Here is a 27,939-nt window from a genome sequence, read left to right on the forward strand (position 1 = left end):
ATGTCGCCTGCTCTGGACCCTGGCATGCAATTGACTATGGTCGCTGGTGTCGCTAACCTCACGTTTCTCAGGACCGAGTCGCCCATGACCAGAGTTTGCTTCTCAACGGGTGTGTCGTTGAGAGAATCTGTTTGAAACGTGAGCTGGTGGGTCTTTAATCGTGGGCTTTTTTAAGATAGCACTATGCCCTGATTCGTCAGTTATCATCATAAGACAAAAAATCTTTGTGATCACTGGACACTCGTTTCCTCCTAATCCTTTCAATTTGTGTACTCCTGTGCCAGTGTATCCATCACACAACATTAAGCACGAGTGTCATCACAGTATTTATATATTTGTGCGATCGGACCGATTACTTCACACATCAGTGGATCCTAACCTCCACTCTGGGATATTATTTGGAAATGGAAGATTGAATATTTTTTTTCAATCTTCAATCTGCGCCTGATCGCACAGTCACGTGCACAAAGAACGCTGTTGGTTTTAATGTTAATGATGAAGTGGATGAATAATCTGGCTTCAGTTCACCACCTCTCCATCTCCAAGATGTTTGTACACATGGGGTCAGAGTTAGCGTACAATTGCGCACATTCTCCTGTCAAGTTTGTTTTTATAGATCCCAACGTTTGCATGAGAAGTGGCGTATGCATCTTTCAGACCAAGTTTTGTGCCGACGCAACGGTTATAAATGAGGCCCCTGACATTGGGATTGTTCGGGAGGTCGTTAAAGTTGGTGCCTGCTGTTTTGCTGCACACTCTGACAATGCCTTGTAGTTGGTTCTTATTTTTCAATTTCAGTAACCAGTACCAACTAATAAAAGAAAAGGAAAGAACAGATTCAATAAAACAAAAAAACATTTTCATAAAAGTGATTTCGTAAAAAAATATGCGCTGATGACCTTTCCTACACACAGCGTCCACGTGATGCTCAAAGGTCAGCTTGCCATCAATTACAGTCCCAAGATATCTGTACTGCTGTACAACTTCCACAGCCTGACATAATCCCCACAGAAGAGATGACACTTTCTTTCTAACTCCCTAACTCCCTCTCTCTCCCTCTCTCCCTCTCTCCAGTGGGTGTGTCAGTTCTGTACATATCTGAACTATACTCCTGCTACAGTGTGTGACATGTGTGACCTGGCTCGTCCAGAGCCTGCACCCCTGCCTGTGAAGCTCCGCCCTCCCTCTCCTGTCAGACGGGTCCCTGCCCTGCCAATCAAACCCAAAGAGCCTGCCCCTGAAGACCTGGACTGCTGGAGACAGAGGCTGATGAAAGAGGAGGGGCTTAAGCTGATTCAACTGATAAGAGCAAGTCACCTCCATCACCTCTTTACTTTCCTGTGATATAAACTTCAGTTGGTGTTTTATTTGTATCTGTCCCTTTTGTGTGCATCAGGATGGGGAGAAGAAAGGAATGAGTCCAGAAGAGGTATACACAAGCATGAGGGTGGCAGGAGACAGCAGCATCTTGCCCTACAAGTGGTTAAAGTCAGAGCTTCCTCCGCTGTTGGACCAGATCAGGATGTTGGTAGCGGCATCCCCTAAGTCTGACAAGACTGCAACACAGCACACAGTCAGTATGCCTCTCTCAGCAATATCGATCTGCAGAGCAGGAGAGCCAATGTCCCCCACCATTTTAGACCTACACATGCACAAGCCACCGTGTTAGACATATGCATGCGCAAGTCAGAGTCCCTGTTTTAGACCTACACATGAAGGAGTTCCAGACCAACTAATAGAAGGAAACTGAACATCTAGTATTCATATTAAGATCATCTATCCTGAAACTTAATTTCAGCATCTATGATAGACCAAAAAATACACTGGTGGCATAATAGTGAACATCTTTAAGCAGCACTCTGTATCTCCACTCAGATTTCCATCTTTGTTTAATCCATCTTTGTGCCCAAATCAAAGTCAATGAAAAGCTCTTTAAGTTTATGTTTCCTTTAAAAAGCACGCAAAATCAGTATAAATTAAAAAAATATATATATATATTTATATGGATATGGATATATATATATATATATGTGTGTGTATATGTATGCGCATGTGTATAGGCATACAGCTGTTTCAGATTAATTACATTACATTACATTACATTTCATTTCGCTGATGCTTTTATCCAAAGCGACTTACAATAAGTGCATTCAAACCCAGAACAGCAAGATATCAAGTAAGTACAATTTGCTTCAAAAAGCCAAACTACAAGTGCTACATGTAAGTTCCATATAAGTGCAACTAAACTTAATATATATATATATATTTTTTTTTTATTGGTTATTAGACATCATCTTCTTATCCAAGGTGTATTCGGAAGAGGTGTGTTTTTAGTTTGCGGCGGAAGATGTGTGGACTTTCTGATGTCCTGATGTCAATGGGGAGCTCGTTCCACGATTTAGGAGCCAGGACAGCAAAGAGTCAGGATTTTGGTGAGTGGTTAGCTCGCAGTGAGGGAGCAACAAGCCGATTGGCAGATGCAGACTGGAGTGGATGGGCTGGGGTGTAAGATTTAACCATGTCCTGGATGTAGACTGGGCCCGATCCATTCCCAGCACAGTACTCAAGTAGTGTCTTGAACTGGATGTGGGCAGCCACTGGTAACCAGTGAAGGAGAGCGGAGGAGCAGAGTAGTGTGAGTGAACTTAGGTTAAAGACCAGTCGAGCTGCTGCATTCTGGATGAGCTGCAGAGGTTGGATGGCACTAGCAGGTAGACCAGCCAGGAGGGAGTTGCAGTAGTCTAGGTGTGAGATGACCAGAGCCTGGACCAGAACCTGCACCGCCTTCTGAGTGAGAAGGGGACGTATTCTCCTGATGTTGTGCAGCATGTATCTACAGGAACAGGTTGTTGCAGTAATGTTGGCAGTAAGGGAGAGTTGGCTGTCGAGTGTCACACCCAGGTTCCTAGCAGTCTGAGTGGGGGCTACGGCTGGTTTAACTTCATAAATGTTTAAATAGATTTAAAAAGTCAATATCCACAAACGTTTTTTATAGAAGACAAGGAAAATTTACAGTATTTATATATATGTAATTTAATAATGTTAGCCTTAATAGAGTTCGGTTCTCCTTGTTTTCCACGTATGCGTATGTCAAACTGGTGGCACAGGCGTAGATCTAAAAGGTGGTTCCATGACTCGTGCATGTGTACATCTGAAACGGTGGGGGCTGTCCGGCTCTGCAGAAGGATGTTTCTCTCACACCTTTATGCTCCTCAGACTGTGACTGTCAGCTGGGATTTCTGATAACGATTAACTGTCCTCTAACACAGAGCAGGTCAAGTGAAGCTCCTGTTGCGGATGCTGGGAGAGAGGAGAACCCTGCAGAGACAGAAAGTGGGATCCAGCTGTCCAGAGCAGAGGCTAAGCAAGCCTGGCTGACAGCAGGCGGAGACTCCGAGAGAGCAGCCAGACAAGCTCTGAGAGACAGACTTGCCAAGGTAACAATTGACTATTCTGTCAGTCTTCTTTCTGTTGAGACATGGTATCGTCACTTTTCTTTACCCTACTCCCTCAGATAAAGGAGCTGTGTGCACTGGGCTTCAGAGAAGAGGCTCGCTGCCATGAGGTTTTGAAACAGAGTGGTGGTGAGGTACGAGGAGCTCTGGCCCTGCTGCAGAGACCCCTGCTGGAGCCCTTCCACAACCGTATCTGGAGTGAGAAAGCCGAACCTCCAGTAGACATCCATCATCCTGACAAACAGGTGAGAGTCCAGTCTTCAGCCATATTCATTTAGACGGCATGGTGAAGGACCCCACCCTCAGCCTCACCACCTCCCTACTATCTAGCAGGAGACACCAAGTTCATAGTGTGAATTCAATTTGTCAGAAACACTTAGGGTAACATCTGCTCCTTAACTATCATGGATTTTAGTTTGTAACTTCCTGTTTCATTTAGTTTTTTACTCATTCTGCCCATGGACTCCAGCTTCACTTCCTCCCATTGTTTCCCCACCACTGCACCCATCACACTTGCACCTCAACATCAATCAGTCTCCCAGTTTATATGAACCTGCTCACACACCACTTGCCTGCCAGATCATCTCATGGTTCCTCCAAGTGCTAAACTCTCTTTTTTATAGTGTTGCTTCTGTGTGACTTTTGCCTTTTTTCTGTTTTTTGGATTGTTTGCCTTCTCCCCTTTTGGATTTGTCTGCTTGTATTATCGGCCTGCTTGCCTGACCTTTGCTTGTTTTATTAAAGACCTTGAGTTTTACTTCATCACTTGGCTTCCTTGGTGTTCTCTGTGTTTGCATCTCTTGGTTCTCACATTGTTACACCAAGAGTGGGTTTCATTACATCTGACACAAACATTGTTTTGAGTGAACTGTTCTGAAAATGGGTGGCAAAATTCAAAGGTCAAGTTTACTGTGACCTCAAATCCATCCCTTTCTTGGATTGTATATCTAAGGAATACCTTTAAGGAATTACTTCCCCTCATTTGGAGTGAAGGAAGTGTAGCCACTCCTTTCACTCTCTGCTGTCAGCATGCTTCTGCCCTTGTTGTTAAAGATTCCTCCCAACCTCAACCTCTATTCTGTGTGGAATTAATATGTGGTTTTTATTATAATTGATCATTTTGATGATTCATGTTTAGTTTAAGGTCAAAGGTCTCCTCTCCAAAGTTTGACTGGTATAGCTGGTAGGATATGTGAGGTCTATCTTTTATATAATTCCTTCATCTCTTCCAGTGGATATGTCGTAGGCTACTTGCTGTGTATGATCTTCCGAGCTGGGGTCGCTGTGAGCTGGCACTGTCACTTCTTCTGGAGCATACTGCTTCTTACTCACTGGAGGATGTCGTGCAGGCTGTACGAGAGTCCCATGACAGGGAGTTTATCAGGAGAGTGCTGGCTAAAGAGTGTCCCATCTGCCTTTCTGTCTTTCCCCACAGCAAGGTACTGACACAGTAAATGTTTCTACAAGTTTTGCAAAACAGAAGCACATCTTCACTAATTTCCCCCTCTCTTCCCTTTCAGATGCAGTCTCTAACATCATGCCAGTGTTCGGTGTGCTGTGGTTGTTTCCAGCAGCACTTCACTATCGCTGTAAGGGACAAACACATCAGGGACATGGTGTGTCCAGTGTGCTGGGAGCCAAACATCAATGATCCTGAACACCTGAACAGCTATTTCTCCACCCTTGACATCCAGGTAGGAAGAAACATAGAGCTAGGAAGGACTAAGGGAGGTAACATCCATGTTGAGTAAAGCATCACCACTGTCAAATTTGTGAAACTTTTATTTATGAAAATACTAATTTCAAATGCTGAGAATCCTTTTGTAAACCAGTATTTGTTGACCTCTGACCCTCCTTTTATGTTTCAATATTTTATTTAGGCGTATAAGCAGAAAACAAGCATTTTCATTTTGATACACATTTTACAGGAACCATTGAGCAGTACTCTCTTTTGAACACACCTTTTACACATGATAGGTCTACCATTATCAATAAGGTTATAGTTTTGTACCTTTGTTCCCAGATCTTTCCATTCCCAGGTTTTGTTGTCTGTGTGTGCTCTGAGTGCAACAGTTTGCTATTTTTAGCAGTTCCCTATTCACTGAGCTTGCAGTTATAGGTGCATGCTCCCACTCATCAGATAACAACAGGATTTCATAATCATACTGCAGTGCATGTATCACATCAGATTGAAAAACTTTTACACCAACGCCCTCTAAAGGATGTTGAAAAAAACAACAACTTGCGCCTCAAATCTCTTCCCAGCAAGTGAACAGGGCCACTACCAATTATTATGTTTTGTCTCTTTTTTTTTGTTGCATGTAAATGGTTGCATCCTGTATCAATGAATGTGTTGACTTTCTTACTGTTTTGAGGTGCAGGTTGTTTATTCATGTAAGGGCCTTCATGTCTAGCTGTTTGGCAGTTGTCCCTCCCCTTCCCTGAAGTCAGTCAGTCTCAAGTTTTAAACTCGAGCCACTCTGAAGCTACCCTGGCCTGGCCAGTCTGTTCTTCATATATATATAATCAGTTGAGACATCTGAAGTCTGCTGGGCATTATCTCATCTTTCCTTTGTTTCTTGTAATTCAAGGTTTTTCAAAATGAATTACATTCTGCCTCACAGTCCGCCCTCTACAAGCACAACTTTCTGACACCGACATCGAGGTGTTTGTGAAGAAAGACAAATTGTTTGGTGGCCACAGCAGTGATGTCATTAATAAAGAAAGTACACTGCTGCTGCTGTTAATACAGTGAGTGAGAATGATAGAAAGCACAGTGCCTGAAAAAAAAATCGCTTCGAACTGATGACTTGTTCTGGGTTTGTACCCTCATGGTTGAATGCACTAATTGTAAGTCGCTTTGGATAAAAGCGACTTCTTTGTTCTTTGTAAGTGATCTCCAGTGAGCTCATGTGCGCCTGATGGCACAGTCACCTTCACTGCAGCGATTTCACACACACACACACACACTAAATGAAAACTAATGACGTACTTTAGCTTAAGATATTAAAAACTATTAATGACTCAGATCTGCAACTCTGCTGTTTAATGGCATCTGAACGTAAGTTGTTTTATATCTTTTTCAATTGAAGGTTCTTATGGAACAGTCATTTCGCACGAGCACAAATAACTCTGTTGGCTTTAACGTTAATGATGAAGTGGATCAATAATCTGGCTTCCGTTCACCACCTCGCGTCTGCATCTCTAAAATGTTCGTACGTGTGTCAAAGTAAGCGTACAATAGGGCTGTGCTAAAAAAATCGATATGGCAATATATCGTGACGTCCTCCTTGCTGATGCATGTATCGATGCAGATGCTACTGTATCGATACGGCATCAGATGCTGTGACGGCAGTCTTGAAAACGAAACATAACCTATGGTGCAGTGCACAATAAAGCCAATAGGTGGCAGCATAGGCAAAAACAGCACACGTCTCAATTCAAAACTAACATGGAAGGGAAAAGTGAAAAACTGGTGAAGTTAGGGCACGTGAAATGCTTTGCGCACAGTCTGAATCTGGCCGGTCAACGTGCACTCAAGACGCCCACTGTTTCCTGTAAACTGGGATGAATTCGCAGCATCATGGCTTTTTTTAGGAAAAGCACAATTGCAAGCCATGCCCTGAATGAAAAGCAGAAGTTACTTAATCTCCCCGAGCACAAGCTCATGACAGATGCAGCTACGAGATGGAACAGCGCCTGTGAAATGTTGGAGCGCTTCTTAGAGCAGCAGCATTACTCTCCACTGAGGTGCGGAAGAATGCCAAGGAGTTGTGGACATTAACTGAAGCGGACCTGGCCTGTGCTGAAGATGTGGCTAAAGCTCTGAAGCCGCTAAAAGTTGCAACACTCGTAATGACAGAAGAAAAGACCCCTAAGCTGCCTGTTACAGCACCGCTGCATGCCCAGCTGTGCAACGGCGCTCATGTCCAAGCAACAGACTCGGCACTTACGAGGGACATTAAAACACTCCGGGGATCTTGGGAAGAGATACGTGAGCGACAGATCCTTTCTGTGCATCGCTTTTTTTTTTTTTTATTATAATTTTGTCTTTATAAAAGAACTGATATGTCCTGTGGACATTCTTACAGCAAATAGAAGTGCACTTAAAGTCAAGTGAAACCAGAACATTATGGCTATTTTAAGTTTAAAAGTTAAGGAATATTTTATTTGCATTTATCAATAACTCTGGGATTAGAAAGATAATTATTTTATTTTACTTTTAAGATCTTTGTTGGCCAGAATTTTAAGTGTTTTGAGTAGTGCGATCCTTAAGGCTTTGCCTTTGTTGTTATATGGAATAATAAAGAACAGCTGTTGTAGTAAATTCTGTGCAGGACATGGTCATTATTCAAAAGCAACGTGTATCGTGAGGTTGTAGGCAATACTCAGCCCTAGCGTACAAGTGCGCACATTCTCCCGTCAAGTTTGTTTTTATAGATCCCAATGTTCGTTCGAAGTGGCGTATGCATCTTTCAGGCCCTGTTTTTTTCTGCGTATGCAATGGTTATAAATGAGGCCCCTGGACTCATCTGAGCTTTCCCCCTTTTCTTCTTTAGGTAGCTTGACCTTTGATTTCGCTCTTTTCCCTTCCCCAGAACTGGTGTTGGTGCCAGAGCATTGTGCTCCCCTTTGGGGTTTCAGTTCCAAACACAGGAGAGTGGAGACTCCATCCTCAGGCAGTCAAGTAGATTCTGGGTTGTGTGGGTATCTAAATGTAAAACTCCTTCCACACAAGTCGTTTGTTTGCTTCAAGAGTCAAAACATTATTGAATCTTGTTCTCCCTGAGGGATGAGGGGGCACCTATTTGCTTAACCTCCAGTAAACTGGATAAGTTCTATCATAGCCTAGAATTCCCCACTGGATTGTGGACACAATTCAGCTCCAGTATCTGTGCTCTCAGGTGTTCCACCCCATCTGGGGTTTGAGCACACTCAACCTGTGCTGCTACACCTCTTGGGCATTGTGGCAGGGTGCCTATCACACTTCTGTATGTGCAGCAGCAGGTACATGGTCTTAGTTTGCATTTCAAGATTCTACTCTCTACATGCAGCCATGCCCTGGCTGCATGCCCTTTTGTGATTGGGTGCCGGGTGCGACTCATTGACAGCTAGCCCATGCATATTAAGGAACAAAACATAATAAGGAAAAAGATAACAGGCCAAACTGATTTTAATCTCGTGTGCAATTTAGCAAAGAATCTTCTAGAGATTAAAGGTCTCGCCTATTTTCTCTGCACACAGTGCACAACAAAAAAGACATGATCCATGATCTAAACTATCACTTGATGTTTATCACATTCATTAACCTCACTGTCAGTGAGATGCTTTGCCTGTTTTAACATGTTAGGCTCTGTTGGTCTGTGCACGTTTGAAACATCTTTTATAGATGGGTTTTGAGGTATCCGTGGGATTGGCCTTACTGTCACCTTTGTACGCAAAATAATGCAATATATACATATACGGGTACAGATTTGTCTAAGTGTTATTTTTGTGAACAAATTACCAATCCATGTGTAAAAGTGTCATATCTAAATGTAAAACACCTTCCACAAATAAAAACACCTCTAATATATACAAACTGCAGATTGATTGGAGCTTTAAGTACTGCATAAGGACACATACTTTTCTAAGGTCATTTTTTTTAAGTTAAAGAATACTTTATTTCAAATTGTGTTTCTTTCACAACTACTTGGGAAAAACTGCAAAATATTAAATTGTTTTTACTGAGCTCTAATCTTTTCACTGCATACTGATACCAGTCATCACAAGTATTATTTGTCATTCTTAAAGCACTGATACAGGTAAATAGGGTACCATAGGTTTTTTAAATGCAGGGTACTTTCCAAAGTCATTTTCTTTTTTCCTGTCATGTTTCCTCGAAGTTTAAAATGCTGATATTCTGACATCCAGGTTGTATCATTGTTTTACATGTTTCAGCTACGAGAGTGCCTGGAGCCAGAAGTCTATGAACTGTTCCATAAGAAGCTGACAGAGCAGGCTCTAATCAAGGACCCCAAGTTCCTCTGGTGCTGTCATGTAAGTAAAGGATGGGTTACTCAAGTTTTACAAGCACTATCAAGCACGGAGACTTCGGTAAGATTACGGGTTCTTTTTTCTTGGCAGCGGAATATGCAAGCAAGTAGTACTATTCTGGGTCTCATACTTTTGGCTGAGAATAAACGACTCAGACCTCCCTCCTCTCCCTGTTACACTTGTGTATTCCAATTTAACACCCTCCAACTAGTAGATGTTTTAATGCCATTAAGATAAACATTAATATGTGGTTAAAGTAGTAATGTCAGTAAATCAGTCTGTGTTGATCTATGAATGCATGTCAATATCAATATTTCTTTCAGTATCAGTTGTACACAGCAGCTTTATATTGTATAAAGATATTTTCCCTTAGATCATTAAATCCCTGATGAATCTGCAGCGTCTGATTTTACACTGGGCTCCTTCAGTTCAAACACACACACACACAACTAACCCCACACATGTTTGTACATCTATATTAGTGAGGACACTCATTGACATAATGCATTCCCTAGGCCCTTACCCTAACCTTAACCATCAAAACTAAATGCCAAACCCTAACCATCACCTAATCCTAACCCTAAAACCAGTCTAAACCCTCAAACAGCCCATTGAAAGGGGTCAGAAAGTGAGAAAAGGCCAAAATGTCCTCACTCTGCAGGTTGTAGGCTCCATGTGGTCCTCACAAAGATATCTGTACAAGTACACACACACACACACACACACACACACACACACACACACACACACACACACACTATGTTGCTTTGTTAAAAGTTGATATATACAATGCGGACACAATGTCTATTTAGTCTAAATTTTGCTCTATCTAACTGTCAAATCAATAAGGTAAAATAAGATACAGCAGTGTAGGTACCATTATGCATTTCATAAATAAACTGCAACAAAGTTGCTGCTGACCTGTCTGATATGTATAGAGGCAGATGTGTGTCTGCCTCTCTGCATAACCCAGAAAACAACATGATTTCCTGAGACATTCCTCAAGTCATTGTTATAATACAGCACATGCAATAAATACCAAACCCTCTGTTCAATATTCATCTTCACCAACCTACATGAACCAAAGTAGCAGGTGGAGACACCCACACATTCTCTGTGCTCAAGTCCCACCTCTTTATGCTTGTTGTACTAGTACAATTAAAGCAGTATCTAGTATCTAGACAGTAAGTAGATTCAGTGATACTGCATGTTTGTCTAAATGTCTAAATCCATTTTCAAGGAGTTCAAATGTAACATTGTCCGAAGTCATAAGTCTACGTTTTATTTGATGGCAGTCAAAGCCACTGTATTCTTTTAAGATGATAATACTTATCTCTCCTCTCCTCTGCCCCACAGTGTTCGTATGGGTTTATCTATGATGGAGACCAGCTGAAGGTTACCTGTTTTCAGTGTCGCAACAGTTTCTGTGCTCAGTGTAAAAAACCTGTAAGTGTTCAGTGTCACTGTGTGTTGTCTTTCTATAGTTTCTGCCCTCTCATTAAGATTCTCTTCTCCACCGATTCATTGAGCACATTAGGAGTCTGAAAGACCTGACACAGTTCATCAGGTGTGTCCCATAAATACCCTCAGAATCACAGAGCCGTAATTGCATTCATTGTATTAACAGAAATAATGATAGGGCACAATGTGAAATGGCATGTGTTACATAAGATCAACAGAAGGCATTGGACACAGGCAGTGATCCAGATTCCAGCACTATACCATCTGCACTGCTCAGTGGGGTGTACAAAGTTAGAAAATTGTGGAAATTATCCAGAAAAGCTTCAGTCAGAGGTAAAGCTAAAATTAAAGAATGTATGTGTTCAGTGTGGTGTTCTTCCAGATCGTTACTTCTGAAGAGAATTTCAGTCAACTCGCAGTATATTAAGTCCCCCTATAGGTAGAACAAGTGTAATCCTAAAATAAACCCTCCCAAACCCCCACCCAACCCCTCATGAAGGTTCTGATATTCAGCTTTGAGTCAATCTATTTCGAATAGGTGTTGATTCAACTGGTGGCTTGAATGTGTAAATGCAACTTGTACTGTAAAGATAAAAAACACATTAATACATACCACTCACCATTTTCCATTTTAGAGCATGAAGTGACTAACTGTTTTTGTATAAATACTTGCCCAGCTGAATCATACACGTACTTCACTGCTGAAAAGGCCCACCTGTTCCCCATGCGGAGCAGTTTCTGTATCTTGAAAACACAGTCAGGATTCTGTGTTGAGTGACAAATAATCTTCAAATGGACTTAAGACTTAATACACCACATGTCTGTGTGTTGACTCATCTGTTTCAGGGCTTTGAACCTTCCCTCACGTTGGACACAAACCTGTGTCCGTCAACCATAACTAGTTATTTTAATAACAAATGGCCACAGTCAGGGTATAAAGTTGCCTTTTATCTTTTTAACATTTACCTGTGGACATTTCAAATTAAAGCCTTGTCATCATGGACAGTGCTCTACATTACACTATAAATACACACACACACACACACCTTTCAGCATTTCAATGAGTGACAACTGTCATGAAATGTACTGACCTGAACTAGTACCAAATAGTTTATTGCTGTATCTATAATGTTAAACACAATGAACCAGTTAAATTAGTAAAAACAATGTTTAGCTCCCCTTTAACCTTTTTAAAGCACTGACAGGTGTTTACCAGTGTTACCAATATTTTCTGGTAGCTGAGAAAATGTATCTTCTCTGCAGTGGGAGTCTCAGCATGCAGGTCTGTCCTGTGAACAGTACCAGTCCTGGAAGAGAGAAAATGATCCAGAGTATCAGAAGCAGGGCCTGGCCGGATACCTCAGAGACAACGGCATCAGTGAGTGTCCACGTCCACGTCCACGTCCACACACACACACACACACACACACACACACACACACACACACACACACACACACACACACACACACACACACACACACACACACACACACACACACACACACACACACACACACACACTCTTCTTCTTCTTCTTCTTCTTCTTCTTCTTCTTCTTCTTCTTCTTCTTCTTCTTCTTCTTCTTCTTGCAGCAGTAGTTGAGGGGAAAGTGAGCCTGTACTTGCGCAGGTGATATGCTCATTTAGATTTATGATTGTAAAACGAGACATAAACAAAACAATAGTGGGTGGTTTCCACTGGGGTTTCATCCAGCTTACACTCTAACTTAATCAAACAGAGGCTGGTAAACTCCTGGAACAGCGCACCACCACGACCATTGTGCTTCATCACACCATATTCCACTAAACTGCTATTTTCAAATTAAAAAAACTTTGAAGTTATTACATACAAGAAATGATTTGTCCAATGAAATCATTCACATAACGTGTAATAATACACTTTAACACAATAATTAATTAATAATATTAGTAATAATAATAATAATATAAATAATAAAACAAAAGGAATAGTCATTGTTAGCTAAATAATGGAGGTCAATTGGAATAATGCTTGTTGATCATTTTACTTATAATTTGAATTATATGGAAGTCTGTAATAATCTTATTTTTATGCTAATAATGTTTCAGGTCAAGTGAATAAGATGTTGGCACAAGAAGGCACAAAGAAGTTCATAAACATGTTTTACTGATATACAGTAACAGTGACAGACAAACAAAATAAAAACAATTTACCACTTACGAACACTAAACATTACAAAATAACAACAAAAAAAAGCACACAAAAGGAAAATGGGAAACATAAGCTATGTTCAGTGAAGAAATGAGGTGAAATTGGTTTTGGAGATGGTGTGCGAGATGTAAAGCCCATCAGATGCCCCAGGACTTATTCCCTGTCTCCACATCTGTTGTGCTCACTTGTTTTCCACCCACTGTCTCCTGAGCTGCCCTCCCCTCTCACAAACCTTATCCCAGTTCCCCTCTTCACCGAAACTACTGCTCTTCACAAACACCTGCTGTTTTCACAAGCTCCTGTCTGTCTCTGCCTGCCTCTCTACTTGTGTCTGTGTGGGTCTGTAAGTCTGTAGAGAGACAATTGTGTAACTATCTTATTTAAGCTCTATCATACTGGTTTTAGTGAAAATAATAAGACTGATATTATAGATGTAATATATTATTGATGATAGCAGCACCAGTTAAAAACAATAATAATAATTAAAAAAAAATATCCTGTTAGCTGAGACTTTAGGAACCACAATAACAGTATGTTATGACTTGAAGTGTTTTGGATGAGTGCAAGACCCCACCCCTAACCTCTATCCCTTATTCATTTTAAACTGAATATTATGTGAGGTCTCTTATGATGCCACAACTGTGCTGTCTCTCCATTCACACCCTTTTTGCCCTCCACGCTCCAGCCTGTCCAAACTGCCGCTTTCAGTATGCACTGTCTAAAGGAGGCTGTATGCATTTCTGCTGCTCTCAGTGTCGCTACCAGTTCTGCAGTGGCTGCAACAACCCTTTCCACACTGTAAGTCCCACTCTTTCTATAACTCTCATCATTGTTGTCATAGTAGTAATCCAGGCAATGTTGTATTTTATTAGATAAAATGCTGGTCGCCTTATCAATCTTTATTACTACTCAGAATAAATGTTTTAGCAATATTGTGTTTTTGTTAAATTAGATTATATTTTAATTTTTTCCTGTGACTGCTTCATTAAACATGATGTGTTATTTGCCACCAATGTTTTCTTATTGCAAATGAAATCTTTGTACAGTTTGCTTGTTCTTAAGTTATTATTATTATTATTATTATTCAAATTACCCTAAATATAATGGATAGTTTCAGGGGTTAATCCTGAAGATAAATTCCAGTGTTGCTGCTGCCACTTTACATACAATGCCTATAAAAAGTATTCACCCCCCCTTGGATGTTTCACCCTTTTGTTGCTTTTATACATGAAATCATGGTCAATAGAATTTGGCTTTTTTGACAAGAATTTGCAAAAAAAAGCTTCTTTCATGTCAAAGTGAAAACAGAACAAACTAATGTCAATTAATTTAAAATATATAGTGTAAAATAAGTGTTTGCATAAATATTCACCCCCTTTAAAGTGACTGACCTAATTCAACAGAGGTCCAGCTAGTGTCACAATTAGTGAAATGGAGATCACCTGAGTGCAGTTGATGTGTGTCAAGTGACTGGAGTATAAGAACACCTGTGTCTGGGAGGTCCAGTCTCTGGTTCATCAGGATTCCTGCTACAATTGCAACATGAAGACAAAAGAACACTCCAAGCAACTCAGAGAAAAGATCATTGAAAAGTATAAGTCAGGAGATGGCTACAAAAAGATTTCCAACTCACTGGACGTCCCACAGAGTTCAGTTAAATCCATCATTAAGAAATGGAAGGAGTATGGCACTTGTTTAAATCTGCCTAGAGCTGGCCGTCCTCACAAACTGAGTGACCGGGCAAGAAGAAGACTGGTGAGGGAGGCCACCAAGACACCTACGACCACTCTGAAGGAGTTCAAAGCTTCAGTGGCTCAGATGGGAGAGACTGTACATACAACAACTGTTGCCTGGGTTCTTCACCAGCCGAAGCTGTATGGGAGAGTGGCAAAGAGAAAGCCACTGTTGAAAAAAGCTCATATGAAATCTCGCCTGGAATTCACCCAAAGGCATGTGGGAGACTCCAAGGTCAATTGGAAGAAGGTTCTTTGGTCTGATGAGACAACAATTGAGCTTGTTGGCCATCAGACTAGACGCTATGTTTGGCGAACACCAAACACTGCACATCACCACAAACACACCATCTCCACCGTGAAGCATGGTGGTGGCAGCATCATGCTCTGGGGATGCTTCTCAGCAGCAGGCCCTGGAAGGCTTGTAAAGGTAGAGGGGAACATGAATGCAGAAAAATATCGCCAAATCCTGGAGGATAATCTGACTCAGTCTGCAAGAGAACTACGACTTGGGAGAAGATTTATTTTCCAGCAAGACAACGACCCCAAGCATACAGCAAAAGGTACACAGAAATGGTTCAAAGACAACAAGGTGAATGTTCTGGAGTGGCCAAGTCAAAGCCCAGATCTCAATCCAATCGAGAATTTGTGGCTGGACTTGAAAAGAGCTGTTCACGCCCGATCCCCGAGCAACCTGACAGAGCTTGAGCTGTTTTGCAAGGAAGAATGGAGAAAAATTGCAGTGTCCAGATGTGCCAGCCTGATTGAGACATATCCACACAGACTCAGTGCTGTGATTGCAGCCAAAAGTGCATCTACCAAATACTGACCTGAAGGGGGTGAATATTTATGCAATCATTTACTTTACCGTATATATTTTTAATTAATTGACATTTTGTAAAAAGAGTTTTTTTGTGCAAATTCTTGTCAAAAAAGTCAAATTATATTGACCATGATTTCATGGTCAATATAATATAAACACACACCTGAAGGCAATTTTCACTTTATAAATCAGTCCACCTGAAGACGTACGTACTACGTAATACTGTGTATTTAAATGTTTTACTCTAATACGTTTTGTTCCGATTGTACAGTTTTTTTTAACCTTTCCTACTGTATTCCTATATAACATTGAAAGGAGCAAATGACTAAAAACGGTTTACATTTTACAATGAACCTTTAAAACTGCAAGGATAAAAATGGTTCAGACAAGAAATGGCCTTAAACCTTTTTATTAAAGACAATGTAGTATCAAACATATTAAATAACTGACTAAATACGATGCAATCCATTAAAAAAACATCATCACTCATGCTGAACAAGTTCTCAATGTGCATGACATATTCTGAATTCAGGTTTCTTCTTTAACTATGAGAACAGATGGCCATACAATTTTACTTTCAATAAACCCACTGCATGAAGCGCATTGTCACTAATTATTTGTGTTCTTGAAATATGCAATCCATAAAATAATCAATAAGTCCCTAACAATCTTTATACCACATCAAGACCACACTTCATGTACCCTGTCTTCAGTATCCACCTTTCATTAGTTTTTATCATTTGGAGAAAAATGTGAGTGAAAGAAAAACCCTGAAACTACACAACTGGACAAAGGTTCTGAAGTAAACTGAACTAAACAGAACACTTGTGCTGTTTAGTTCAGTGTACGAATTCCTTTGACTTCTACAATTGAGGAGGATAATTTAGCCGCGTGTATTCATGCTGCCAGACGTTCCCGTATGATGTCTCCTGCCACATCCTGGCATCATCCTCATACTCTAACAGCTGCAGTGGCTCCACAATTGTTCATGATTGCCAGTCGCCTGCATTCCAGTCGCTGATGAAATATCGAGTGGAATGGGATTTGAGATTTTAGTTGTTTTTTTATTTACAGAGCAGCTTATGGAATAGTTATGGCTCAATAAAAGCACAAGGTAAAGTATTTTTTTTTTATATATAGCACATTTCAACAACTAAGGCAATTCAAAGAGCTTTCATAAAATATAAAAGGCATCATGACAAATTGCAAAAGTAACATAAGACAATATATAAAAGTTGCATTTAAAAACATATTCAAAAGACAAAAAAGAAATAAAAGTGAAGAAATAACACCAATGGTTGTTATTATATAGTGGAATTATGTATGCTATGAAATTAAATATGTGGGAGGCATCATTATATGTATAAATGTAATGTTGAAATAAAATGCTTCAAACACATCTGGGGTGGATGCACCTTAAGGTTTCTGTAGTATTGATTAACTTTTGTCAGGTGTCTTCTGTTCTCCTGGCTTCACATTAGACCTGTGCAGTGGACGAATGCAGTGTCTCAGGACTACATGCCCATCATCCCAGAGACTGCCTCTTCTACCTGAGAGACTGGGAACCTTCCAGACTGCAGGCGTTACTCCAGGTACACACACACAAACACACACAAACACACACACACACACACGGTATATTTAACTTAATGGATTGTACATTGTGATTCATTATAGTCAATGACTTCAACTAGGAAAACTATGGCAGCCAACTTTGGACAAATTACAACAATATTTTACAGAACACATTTCCCAAGCCACAACAACAAAACCTTTCACAAAGTATCAATCAGAAAAAGGAAGATGACTTTTTCTCCCAGAACCAGGGGGCCCAAAATACGTAGCTGATCACACATAGATGCTTACTTATAAAGATAGTGACCAGTAGCATCCCACTATACACCCATGCCTATTCAGGATCAGTGGTAGTTTACTTCTGTATGGTATCACTGCGCAATCTGGATTTCAGTCTAAATCTGCTTGGTTTCCATCCAATCCTAAAGTATAAGAGGTGTCCCCACCTTTTCCCTTTTTGTGAACGTGGGTAACCAGTTGTCTTTTCTTTGTGACACACAGAAGAATGAAGTGGTGTTCAACACTGAACCCCCTCCTGGAACACAGACAGGTGGGAAATGACTCGCATACATTTCCAATTCTAAACTTGTGACAACTTTGTGTTCAACTTTCTTCTAAATAGAAGTATGATAAATGTTTGAGTGACATGAGCCAAAAACATGTTCTTCTCATGCACACTGGAGACTGTGTAATGGTCTTGTGTTTAGGAAAAAAATACACTAACAGTTTATCTAATGTGATGACTCTTCTTCAGGAAGGTACTTTTCAATTTTGATGTGTTGATTTGACTTCATGATAATTCTTCAAATGTTACAATTTGTGCTGCTTTTTAACTATATTGTTGTCTACAGACAGGTGATTCTAATACTACGTCCACCACAGTAATTTCTACTCATGAATTATTTGTCAATCATTTGAATCATCATGTCTCCAAAACTGTTTGAACAAAAGTTAGGATTCTTTATAGGACAAATTGAATTTGATTTCACCAGGTGGATCTAATAAACTTGCTGCTGAGTACATTTACCATTAAGTTTTTAATGTACACAAGAAGCTTATGAAGCTTTTGTTTTTTTTCTATTAGAATTGTAATCCCTGAAAAAATATATATAACACTGAGGGCCTGATTTAGAAGTGATTCATAAAATCATACTAGACCTACTGTAATATTTAGTGTAATGATAAATTTAAAAAAACCCAGATCAAATCTAAAAACATGCAATTCACTGTTACAGTAAAGACAGCGAGAGAAAGATCGACAGAAAGATGGAGCTGGTAGAGGACAATTAACATAGCAAACATAAATGATCTTAACAGAACAAAGACGAATTGAAATGAAATTACTGATGTTGCTGATATCTATTTGGGGATTGTTTCTTTAAACAAATTCATTTTCATTTGTATTTCTGATGATCATAATCGGTCTCAGCCTCTGCAGTGCAAGGCTTTAGAGGCTGAGTTCATGTCTCCCCTGTGATCTGTGTGATACTACCTGTATACACTTGCATTGTATGCACTTGAGAGCAGTGTACCTTGCAAACACTCACTAAAAGGACTCCAGCCTGCTGCATCTGTACAGCATGTCCATTTGAGGCAAACGGTATCACTTCGGCAGCTAAGAAACGTTACAAATGCTACAGCAAACCCTACAAAATCTACTATAGATATTGCAGGCTTACTGCAAAGAGGCAACTCTTTCGCAACCAAATTGATGAGAGCAACAGCTTAGCCTCAGGTAGAGAGCTTGGAGCTAGTTTGTTTGTTTAAACATTAACAACCTAAAAAAGATAGGATACACTGCTTCTCACCATTCAAACGTAATTATAAATCAAATTGATGTGATACCTTTTACCCCTTCTGCTCTTTGTCTGTCTTTGTCCACCTTCGCTATTTGTTTTCAGGTCTATGTGGAGTGATAGAGCAGAAGGATGAGGGAGGGCAGCAGACAGATTCAGCTTGTGGAGCTCAGACCCAGCATGGACATGCTGGACTCTGCGAGTATGACAGCTTAATTATTTATATCCTTAACCAAGGCATTACATGAGCTACAGTGTGTATGTGCTTCAAACCCCGGAGTCAGTACGATATCCAAGGTGCACTTGTTATTCAACCTTGTGTTACCTATATGTTACCTTTTTGTTGGTTCCTTTCGTCACACATTTTTAGTTCCACACATACACATATATATGTATACAACTATGTTGTTTTTGTCTTGGGGACATAATATCTCAGAACACCTTGAGATGTTTTCCTAAATATGGTAAAAAGTTAATTTAGACTGAAATATGAACTGATTAGAGTTTGGTGGTTTAAAGGGCCCATATTGTGTAAAATACATTTTCTGGGCTTTTACTGTCCGTAACGACTTGAAGGGGTCAGTAGGGACCCTCACAGTATGAAAACAGTCACTCCGCGGACTTTTCCACTCAGTCCATTCTAAGAAATATGTTATCGAAACATCTCGTTTCGTACTTCCTCCTCCGTATGAGTCATTCTGGATCGCACTCGTCTCTCAGCCCCACCCAGCCGGTACCGGTCCAGCCTCCGAACCCACCACCCCCGCTCCCCGTCACCTCCACCGGCACCACCCCTCCACACCGAACGTGAAGCGACATGTTGCTGAGCTAGCAGCTTGTTAGCTCCCACAGGCTAACCACAACAAACAACACTGAAGAAACACTGCAGCGTGGAGGGATGCAAGGAAGAGAATGTGTCCGCGCACATTCCTCCTAAGAACGTTACTGTTCGAGACCAGCGGTTACCCTTTATTTCTTCTGACGTGTCGCTGTGCTCGACTCATTTGACCACAGACTCTCAACCTACAGCAACTCCTCCAGGATACAGCTGTTCCACACTGCTCACCGCATGCTCCACATACAACGGAGTTTCAACTCCGGACTGTAACTCGGGATGTTACTCCTACATTGGCCGACTGTCCTGCTAAAACTTGAACCAACATGAGGACGGTGTAACTTACCGTTCAGAAACATCCTGTTGTAACCGACTGTAAATATGTGGCTGGTTCTTCTATAGCTGCAAACATAACAATGTGACTTTCAGCTGTGTTTACAGCAAGAGATCGTAAATGCGCCAGAATGAGACCGGTGATAGGCCTGTTCGCGTGTCACTCAAAGTGCAGTCAGCCAATCAGAGGAGGGGCTCGAGAGGCAGGCGAAAACAGCCTGTTCTGTCTGCAGCTCCAGAGAGAGGCAGAAGAGAGCACATGGAAATACACACTGCAGCAGTTTTTTCGACTTTAAACCACTGATATGTCATCTTAGGGGTACCAGTACCTCAAATTAAATCCGAGGAAGGTGTAAAATATGGGGCCTTTAAGGTCAATGGTGAACATCCTGGAGGCCTTGCAAAACCATTTTTTGCCTAGTAAACTTGTGATCTTAAGAACTTGTGATCTTAAGAACCCCTCAAGAGAATCCTTAATATATGGTAAATAACAAAGAAAATAAGTGACAGTTGGTTTTTACTTTAGTTTAACTGAAAACACATCATGCAGATGTTATTATTCATTAGAAGTTGCAGAGCTGCTTCCTGACTATGGGTTGAGTATAAATGAAATTATTTATTGATACCACCCAAATCCTAAAGTGACTGTAGTCCAGATCAGCACGTACAAACTGTTGTTGATTGGCCATATTTTAAGTTTCAGCTGAAATAAGGTCACCATGTTTACAGACCTATATTTTATTTATGCTAATAAACTGGGCTCATATAGGTTGAGTTCGGGTAATTTTTTTAATTTTGACTCCTACGACTTACCTGTTTTACACATTAGATCAACATATTATACCTTTCTGTAATACTTAAGATGTTTTCGAATCACACCAGAAGAAAGAATGGAGATATCATACTCATGACACAGCTTTTAGTGTTCTTTGTGCCAAAAAAGAAAATTCTGTCTGAATTGGAATATCTGGGACACTTGCTTTATGCTTAAAAAAAAACTAAATCACCTTGCTTTATACATGCCAAGCTCAATATTACCAAATTATAAGAATGAGGAAAAAGCACATAAAGCCGAATAAGAAAATGTATATTATTAATAGAAATGACATTAACTCATATTAACATATAAAAGTCATGTTTTTTTTCATAAAGAACCCTAAATACAGAAACTATAATATTCATTTAAACATTCTATTAAAGGCGCATCACTCCTTTTTTTAATCAATTAAAATTTAACAGCAAACAACACGAACAAATTATTCATTCAGTAATTTACCATTCTATTGGGGCAGCTCAGGGAACAAACAGTACTTGCAGGTGAGAGACCATTGTCATCAATCAACCCATTGTTGTCTCCACAGTGGCTGCAGACCACAGGACTTCTTCTGTGCTTTTTGGATCATCTCTGTTCTTTAGAGAGCAAACTGATTATGCGCTAGTTAACTAACCAGACCAGGTCAGTTTAAACAGACAGGGACAGACTGTTTTTACCATTAATTCCTGTCTGACAACTACAGACCATATGCTACATCTTTTTAGTTTATCTTTTTTCTACTTCAGGAAATCTTTGAAGGGATCTATAGTCAGAAATTGAATATAAAATAATTCTAATGATGTTTTGACGAGTGTGCTTCATCTAAATTGCATAAATAGTTGTTTTCTTCACCCTAGATTGGGCCATTTATATTTAAATACTTTGTATTTACATGGGGAGCGGGTCCTCTCTACGGGGGCCGCCATGTTTTTTACAGTAGCCCGGACTGGACAGACTAAAAATCGTTTGAGTTTTTACGGGGACTGAACATCCCAGATTACCCAAATTCACCCTATACAAGGTAATTTATGGACCATGGTTTTTATAACTCAACAGTATAAATGCCTTCATCACCACAGAGGTCAGGGCGACGGGTCTGTAATCATTGAGTCCAGTGATCTTTGTTTTTTTGGGGACAGGGATGATGGTGGAGGTCTTGAAGCAGGCTGGAACGTGGCATGTCTCCAGTGAGGTGTTAAAAATGGCTGTGAACACCGGAGACAGCTGATCAGCACAGTGTTTCAGGATTGATGGAGAGACAGAGTCTGGCCCGGCTGCTTTGCGGGGGTTCTGTCTCCTGAAGAGTCTGTTGACGTCCCTCTCCAGGATGGAGAGAGTCGTCACTGTGGAAGGGGAGGAGGGAGGGGGCTCTGAGGTGGGCAGTTGTGGAAAGGCGCAGGCCTTTGCTATGGTGGGGGAAGTGCAGTTGATGGGCTGGAGGGTGGTGTCACGGGGGATGGTGTCAGGACTGTCCCATTGTCTTTCAAAGCGACAGTAAAACTCATTCAAGTCGTTGGCCAGGCGTGGGTTGTTAGTGGAGTGGGGGGCTCTAGGCTTGCAATCTGCCTAAGCCCTTTCCAGACAGAGGCAGAGTCGTTACTAGCCCTCTCCTTTGTGGCTCTGTTTGGAGGGGGACCCTCCCAGCGAAGGGCACTTCATACATAGGGGTAGGGCCAAGAGAGAGGAATAGGGACAGGGCATTACTATTATAACCATTGCAGCCATGTATATCCCCCCCAGCGCAGACACTTAGGAACCTCCGACCTCCAGGTCTTATGCAGCCATCAAGATTGTTTGATCCAGCCTGCGAGGCAATTCATAAATAGAAAAAAAAACACATGCGACCAAACGTTTTTGAATTTGACAAAAACAAAAACACTTGCTCCAAACATTTAGCTGCTCTGTTTTTCACCTCCCCTGAATCATGGAGCGAGGTGGAGTTTACACTCACTCACATAGGCCCCGGACTGGCCCCACCCCCACTCACTCTGCACTCACCTTACACTTTAACAATGAACACCAACACTAATCACAATTTATTAGGACCTAAACAGTACTGAATTTTACTGTTTGTTTGATTCGCTCGAGAGTTCCTGAGACATGTACACACGCACATACAATACACAATACACGAAACAATACAAACCTAAAAGTTCATGCAAATCATAACCATCCCATCCTGTTTACTGAGCTGGTAACATATATCCTGAACCAAATGTTTAATATTTATTCAAGAGCAATTTTTGTTAACAGATCCATAGTCCATTTTATTAATGTTTTATGTATTTAGGATTTTAATATCTTTTCATTGTAATTCAAATGTCAGACTGGATATTCTTAAGAATTAAGTTAGTTGCTCTTTAACACGGTGTACTTGCATGATTATGCTATTACATTATCAGTATATATATACATATCAGTATAAATATACATATACACAATGGTTAGAAAATGATCAATCGATCAAATTTTATTTGTATAGGCCATATTCACAATTTGTCTCATAGGGCTTAACAAGGTGCTACATCCTCTGCCCTTAACCCTCAACAAGAGTAAGGAAAAAACTGCAAAAAAACCTGTTAACAGGGGAAATAAACACATAAAGAAACTTCAGAGAGAGCCACATGTGAGGGATCCCTCTCCCAGGACGGACAGAAGTGCAATAGATGACACGTGTAAAGGAGAACATCAGCAAAAAAACAGTATGTACAACATTGGTTTGAAGAAACTGTTTATAACATAATGGAAAATAAATTAATTGAGGAGTTATTGTCAGTAATGGTAGAGTATGTGAGTATTGTTTATCAAGCAGTCTTGTTGAAAATAATAGTCAATCAATCAATCAATCAAATTGTATTTGTATAGCCCATATTCACAAATCACAATTTGTCTCATAGGGCTTTAACATGGTGTGACATCCTCTGCCCTTAACCCTCAACAAGAGTAAGGAAAAACTACTAAAAACCCTTTTAACAGGGTAAAAAGAACGTAGAAACCTCAGAGAGAGCCACATGTGAGGGATCCCTCTCCCAGGACGGACAGAAGTGCAATAGATGTCAAGTGTAAAGGAGAACATCAGAAAGATAAAGGTTTTAGCAGCATTGATAAGGGTAAACATTTTGAAGCATAACTGAAGGTCAATGAATTGATGGATTAATGTCATTAATGGTCAAGTGTCTGAGGAGAAATATTATATATCGAGCAGTCCTGCTGCAATCATAGTCCATGGTCAGCAGCCAGCAAGATCATGATCCACCATCAAGATCGGATGCCACTATAGTCCACAGTCATTGTCCACTGCCGCCATCAGGATCCATCATCAGCTGCCACCTCGGTCGTGGTCCACCACCATTATCTGATGCCAACACGATAAAGGATCCGCCATCACGCTCTGTGATTCGCGATCCACCATCATGGTCCAAGATGTGGCCGCAGCGTTCCTGGATCTGCAAACGATAAAGCACACAGACTCCAGGGAAGAAGTATAGTCAGCAATATGAGAGTAATAATAATAATCATTTATCACAATATTTTTTAGGACATATCATCCAACAAAATGTGTTATTTTAGTAGACCTACCTTAAAATGTTCAATATGCTTGACTCCTGACAGGAAATAAAAACAGGGTCCACATTACATATTGCCTCCACTGGCTTCCTGTTCGTTTCAGGATCGATTTTAAAATGTTATCGTTAAGTAAATCTCTTAATGGACTGGCACCTCCTTCATGTTCACACTCCAGTTAGAGAGCTGAGGTCAGCCACTCAGCTGCTGCTGGATTGCCTAAAACTAGGCTCATAACCGAGGAGATCGAGCCTTTGCAGTAGCCGCCCCAAACTTGTGGAACAGCTTACCACTCCATATTAGATCTGCCCCCTCTATCGCATGCTTCAAATCATTGTTAAAAACACATTCTCTTTGGCCTCCTTTTGGAAGTGAGAAAGTTTTTAATCCCAGCAGATTTTATTTAATAAACATTTTTAACAGTATTTTCATATATATTACTTATTGCTGTTTTCTTGTTTTACCTTTTACTTTGTAAAGTACTTCGGTCAACCAATCTGTTTTAAATGTGCTATATAAATAAAGTTGACACTGACATTGGCACATATCCAAGCAAAATTGGTATTCTACAATGAAATATCCTTAACTGAATCGATATTGAAACAATCCTGACCTTGTGAATCAGAAACAATTTGATTTCAGAAATCAATGGCGATAACCAGCCTTAGTTCAGAAATTAGCAAAGTATATGGGAACTGTCAAGAAAAGGTTTAATAGGTGTGTTATCGCGGTGTTAAAAGGTGCAGTGAAACATTATGGGTGCAACTATGGTAAAAACATTTGTCTGGAGCCCTGATATGATATATGTGTAATAATTAATTTAATATGGCCCTCGAAGGATATTAAAATAGTAAAAAGCATACAAGCAATTGTGAATAGAGGATGTATGAGTCATAATGCAGGCCACCCAGAAACACTGAATGACCACTGATGCACGTGCAAATCGGTGAGCATGAAATGCAGCATTCAAATCCAGTGACAAGGTGGCACTGAGATCAGCAAGATCCACCTAAACCGAGCCATCAGGTTATCAAAGCGAGCTCATTTCAGTCCCATGTGGCAGGCAATTCAAACCATCACAAACTATATGACTGCTTCACTACCATGTGAGGACGACACAGACTTACTTTGTGAACTATAATAAATATTTATATTGTGGAGCCAAACTGAGGACGCCATATTCTCTGAACTCCACCTGAGCCTGGCACATCTAGAGGAGAAGAACACTCATTGGGTCAGCTGGGTCTTAGTAAGTGGCTACTGGACTCTCACTGATTGTTGGAAACATCTCCAACACCATATCTCTGGGCTGCAGCTACTGCAGTCCACTGCTTTTTACCCTGATAACCCATGAATGCCGTGCCATGTTCTGTGCAAACAACATTATGAAGTAATGAAGGAAGAAATAACGATCTGACCCACAGAGCAGGTGAAGCGAGTTGGGCTATGCGCTAGGCTAAAGGCTTACCCATACAGACCAGTGCTCCGGAGCCTGTTCCACCGCCAACTCCAGGTCTCTCACCAAACAAGATGGATAAGATCAGAATGAGAATTACGCCTTATTGTGTGACTATCAACATAGAGACCTGGCTGAACAACAACATCCTGTACGCAGCAATTGAAGTAGCCTGCTGCTCTGTTTACAGAGCTGACCGAATGAGGGACTCCAGGAAGAACCGAGGAGGAGGTGTTTGTCTTTATGTGAACAACAGCTGGTACACAGTCACGCTCATTGTTTACAAACACTGCTGCCCAGACCTAGAGCTCCTCGTAGTGAGGTGCAGTCCATTCTGTCTTCCAAGGGAATTCTTAATAATAACAATTATGGCGGTTAACATTCCCCCACAAGCTAAGGCTCAGATAGCACCTTGAAAGCTGCATATCATCATCAACAAACAGCTGATGGCTCACCCAGATGGCTTGATCATCGTACCAGGGGACTTCAATCATGCATCATCTCAAACTGGTCATGCCCAAACATCATAAAAATGTGAGTTTCCCAACCCGAGGACAGTTATACAGCAACAAAAAAAGATTACCTCATCACTATGGATCCTGCAAACCACTTTGTTTCACTCCTTCCAAAATAAATGCATTTGCTGGCTCGGCCGAGGTTTGTACAACAGAAGACAGTGGAAACACTACCTCTTTTGTCCACAGAGGCTCCAAAATCAACGAGCTCCTGGTCCCCCACCCTTTTCGAATGAAAACATCTCATTCATCTGTTATCTGTTCGGTCATCTGTTATCTGTTAGAATGTTTTATCACCAGTACTAGCAGCAAGCTGTCATGTTCTAATATGTAAACATGCTAAAATGGTGCTATTCTGATATCCAGGAAGCATTACCGGGAGTATCTGGTCAGCCTGATCAACAGCCACTCTATCGACCCCGCCCCCCTTTACAGCTCCAATGAGCTGCTACTGGCCTGCAGGCGGTACAAGGTAGACGACACCCGCAAGGATGGGGAGGACGGCTTCACCTTCTACAGCAGACTGCTCGAGGTGTGTGTCTGTGTCAGTGTGTGTGTGTGTGTCTGTGTGTGTCTGTGTGTGTTGAGCAAGCTTCTTTTTGGTAAGCGGTCTAATCAATGGTCAAACCATAATAAGTAACTTCCAGGGGTTTTTCCAACACCAACATATAACTTCTATTTTGATAAATTAATTGATTAATTACGGAGTAAAAAGAGACCCTTGAAAGTGAATGAGGAACTGATGTAAATAGCTTGTTTGTTATTATTACTACATAAATTGGTCTAACCAGATGTTGATTTCTTTTTATATTCAATGTATCACACTGTATGAAATAAATATGCTCCATTTTATTTGATTTATAATGTTTAATTTTGATATGTGCCACTAACCTTCCTTTGTGCTCTTTGCAGAAATTGATGGATGAAGTACCGCTTGGCGACAAGGTGCCACGCAAAAAATGAATGCAACAACATGGTTTCTCATTTCCTGGGGTTATGTCGACTTTTTCACTTAAAATTCAGCTACAAGATACATAATGACAACTGTTTTATTTTTCCTGTAATGGTGTAAATACAGGATAGGGGCATCTCTAGGCACACAAATGTCCTTTCCTCTGGACAGTGTTGTTTTCTGTGCCATTTTAATTAGCGTTTGTGAAAGAAAACAGAACATAACAATATGGTTTAAATACTGTTAAGGTACCTTAGAGGCTTAATCCTCTCAAGTGAAAGCCCAGGAGATAAATTCATCGAAACACAACTTCCCACAATCAGGGGTCTCTATGAATTTAGTCTTGATCTATGTGAGTCACCTGCCTCCGCTGAGTCTTAACAACACTGATGTTAATT

The 27,939-nt window shown here is 40.7% G+C and overlaps 1 protein-coding gene across 1 annotated transcript; it reads left to right on the top strand.

Moving 5' to 3' along the window:
* Positions 1 to 27,939, top strand: LOC117778318 (E3 ubiquitin-protein ligase RNF31-like). Its single transcript, XM_034613817.1, has 16 exons — positions 1 to 93; positions 1,075 to 1,308; positions 1,397 to 1,573; positions 3,270 to 3,437; positions 3,515 to 3,700; positions 4,691 to 4,894; positions 4,976 to 5,149; positions 9,396 to 9,494; positions 10,848 to 10,937; positions 12,216 to 12,330; positions 13,831 to 13,943; positions 17,183 to 17,293; positions 17,778 to 17,826; positions 19,178 to 19,274; positions 26,956 to 27,121; positions 27,502 to 27,939. Exons 1-16 carry the CDS (start codon positions 1 to 3, stop codon positions 27,550 to 27,552), a joined length of 2,127 nt encoding a protein of 708 aa, XP_034469708.1. The 3' UTR covers positions 27,553 to 27,939.

Source organism: Hippoglossus hippoglossus, chromosome 17 (genome assembly GCF_009819705.1).
Source record: "Hippoglossus hippoglossus isolate fHipHip1 chromosome 17, fHipHip1.pri, whole genome shotgun sequence".
Taxonomy (NCBI): domain Eukaryota; kingdom Metazoa; phylum Chordata; class Actinopteri; order Pleuronectiformes; family Pleuronectidae; genus Hippoglossus; species Hippoglossus hippoglossus.

Coding starts and splice junctions, on each gene's coding strand:
- LOC117778318 (XM_034613817.1), top strand. CDS start 1: ATGTCGCCTGCTCTGGACCCTGGCATGCAATTGACTATGGTCGCTGGT. Junction 1,309..1,396: donor AGCTGATTCAACTGATAAGA/GCAAGTCACCTC, acceptor TGTGTGCATCAG/GATGGGGAGAAGAAAGGAAT. Junction 9,495..10,847: donor AGTTCCTCTGGTGCTGTCAT/GTAAGTAAAGGA, acceptor TCTGCCCCACAG/TGTTCGTATGGGTTTATCTA.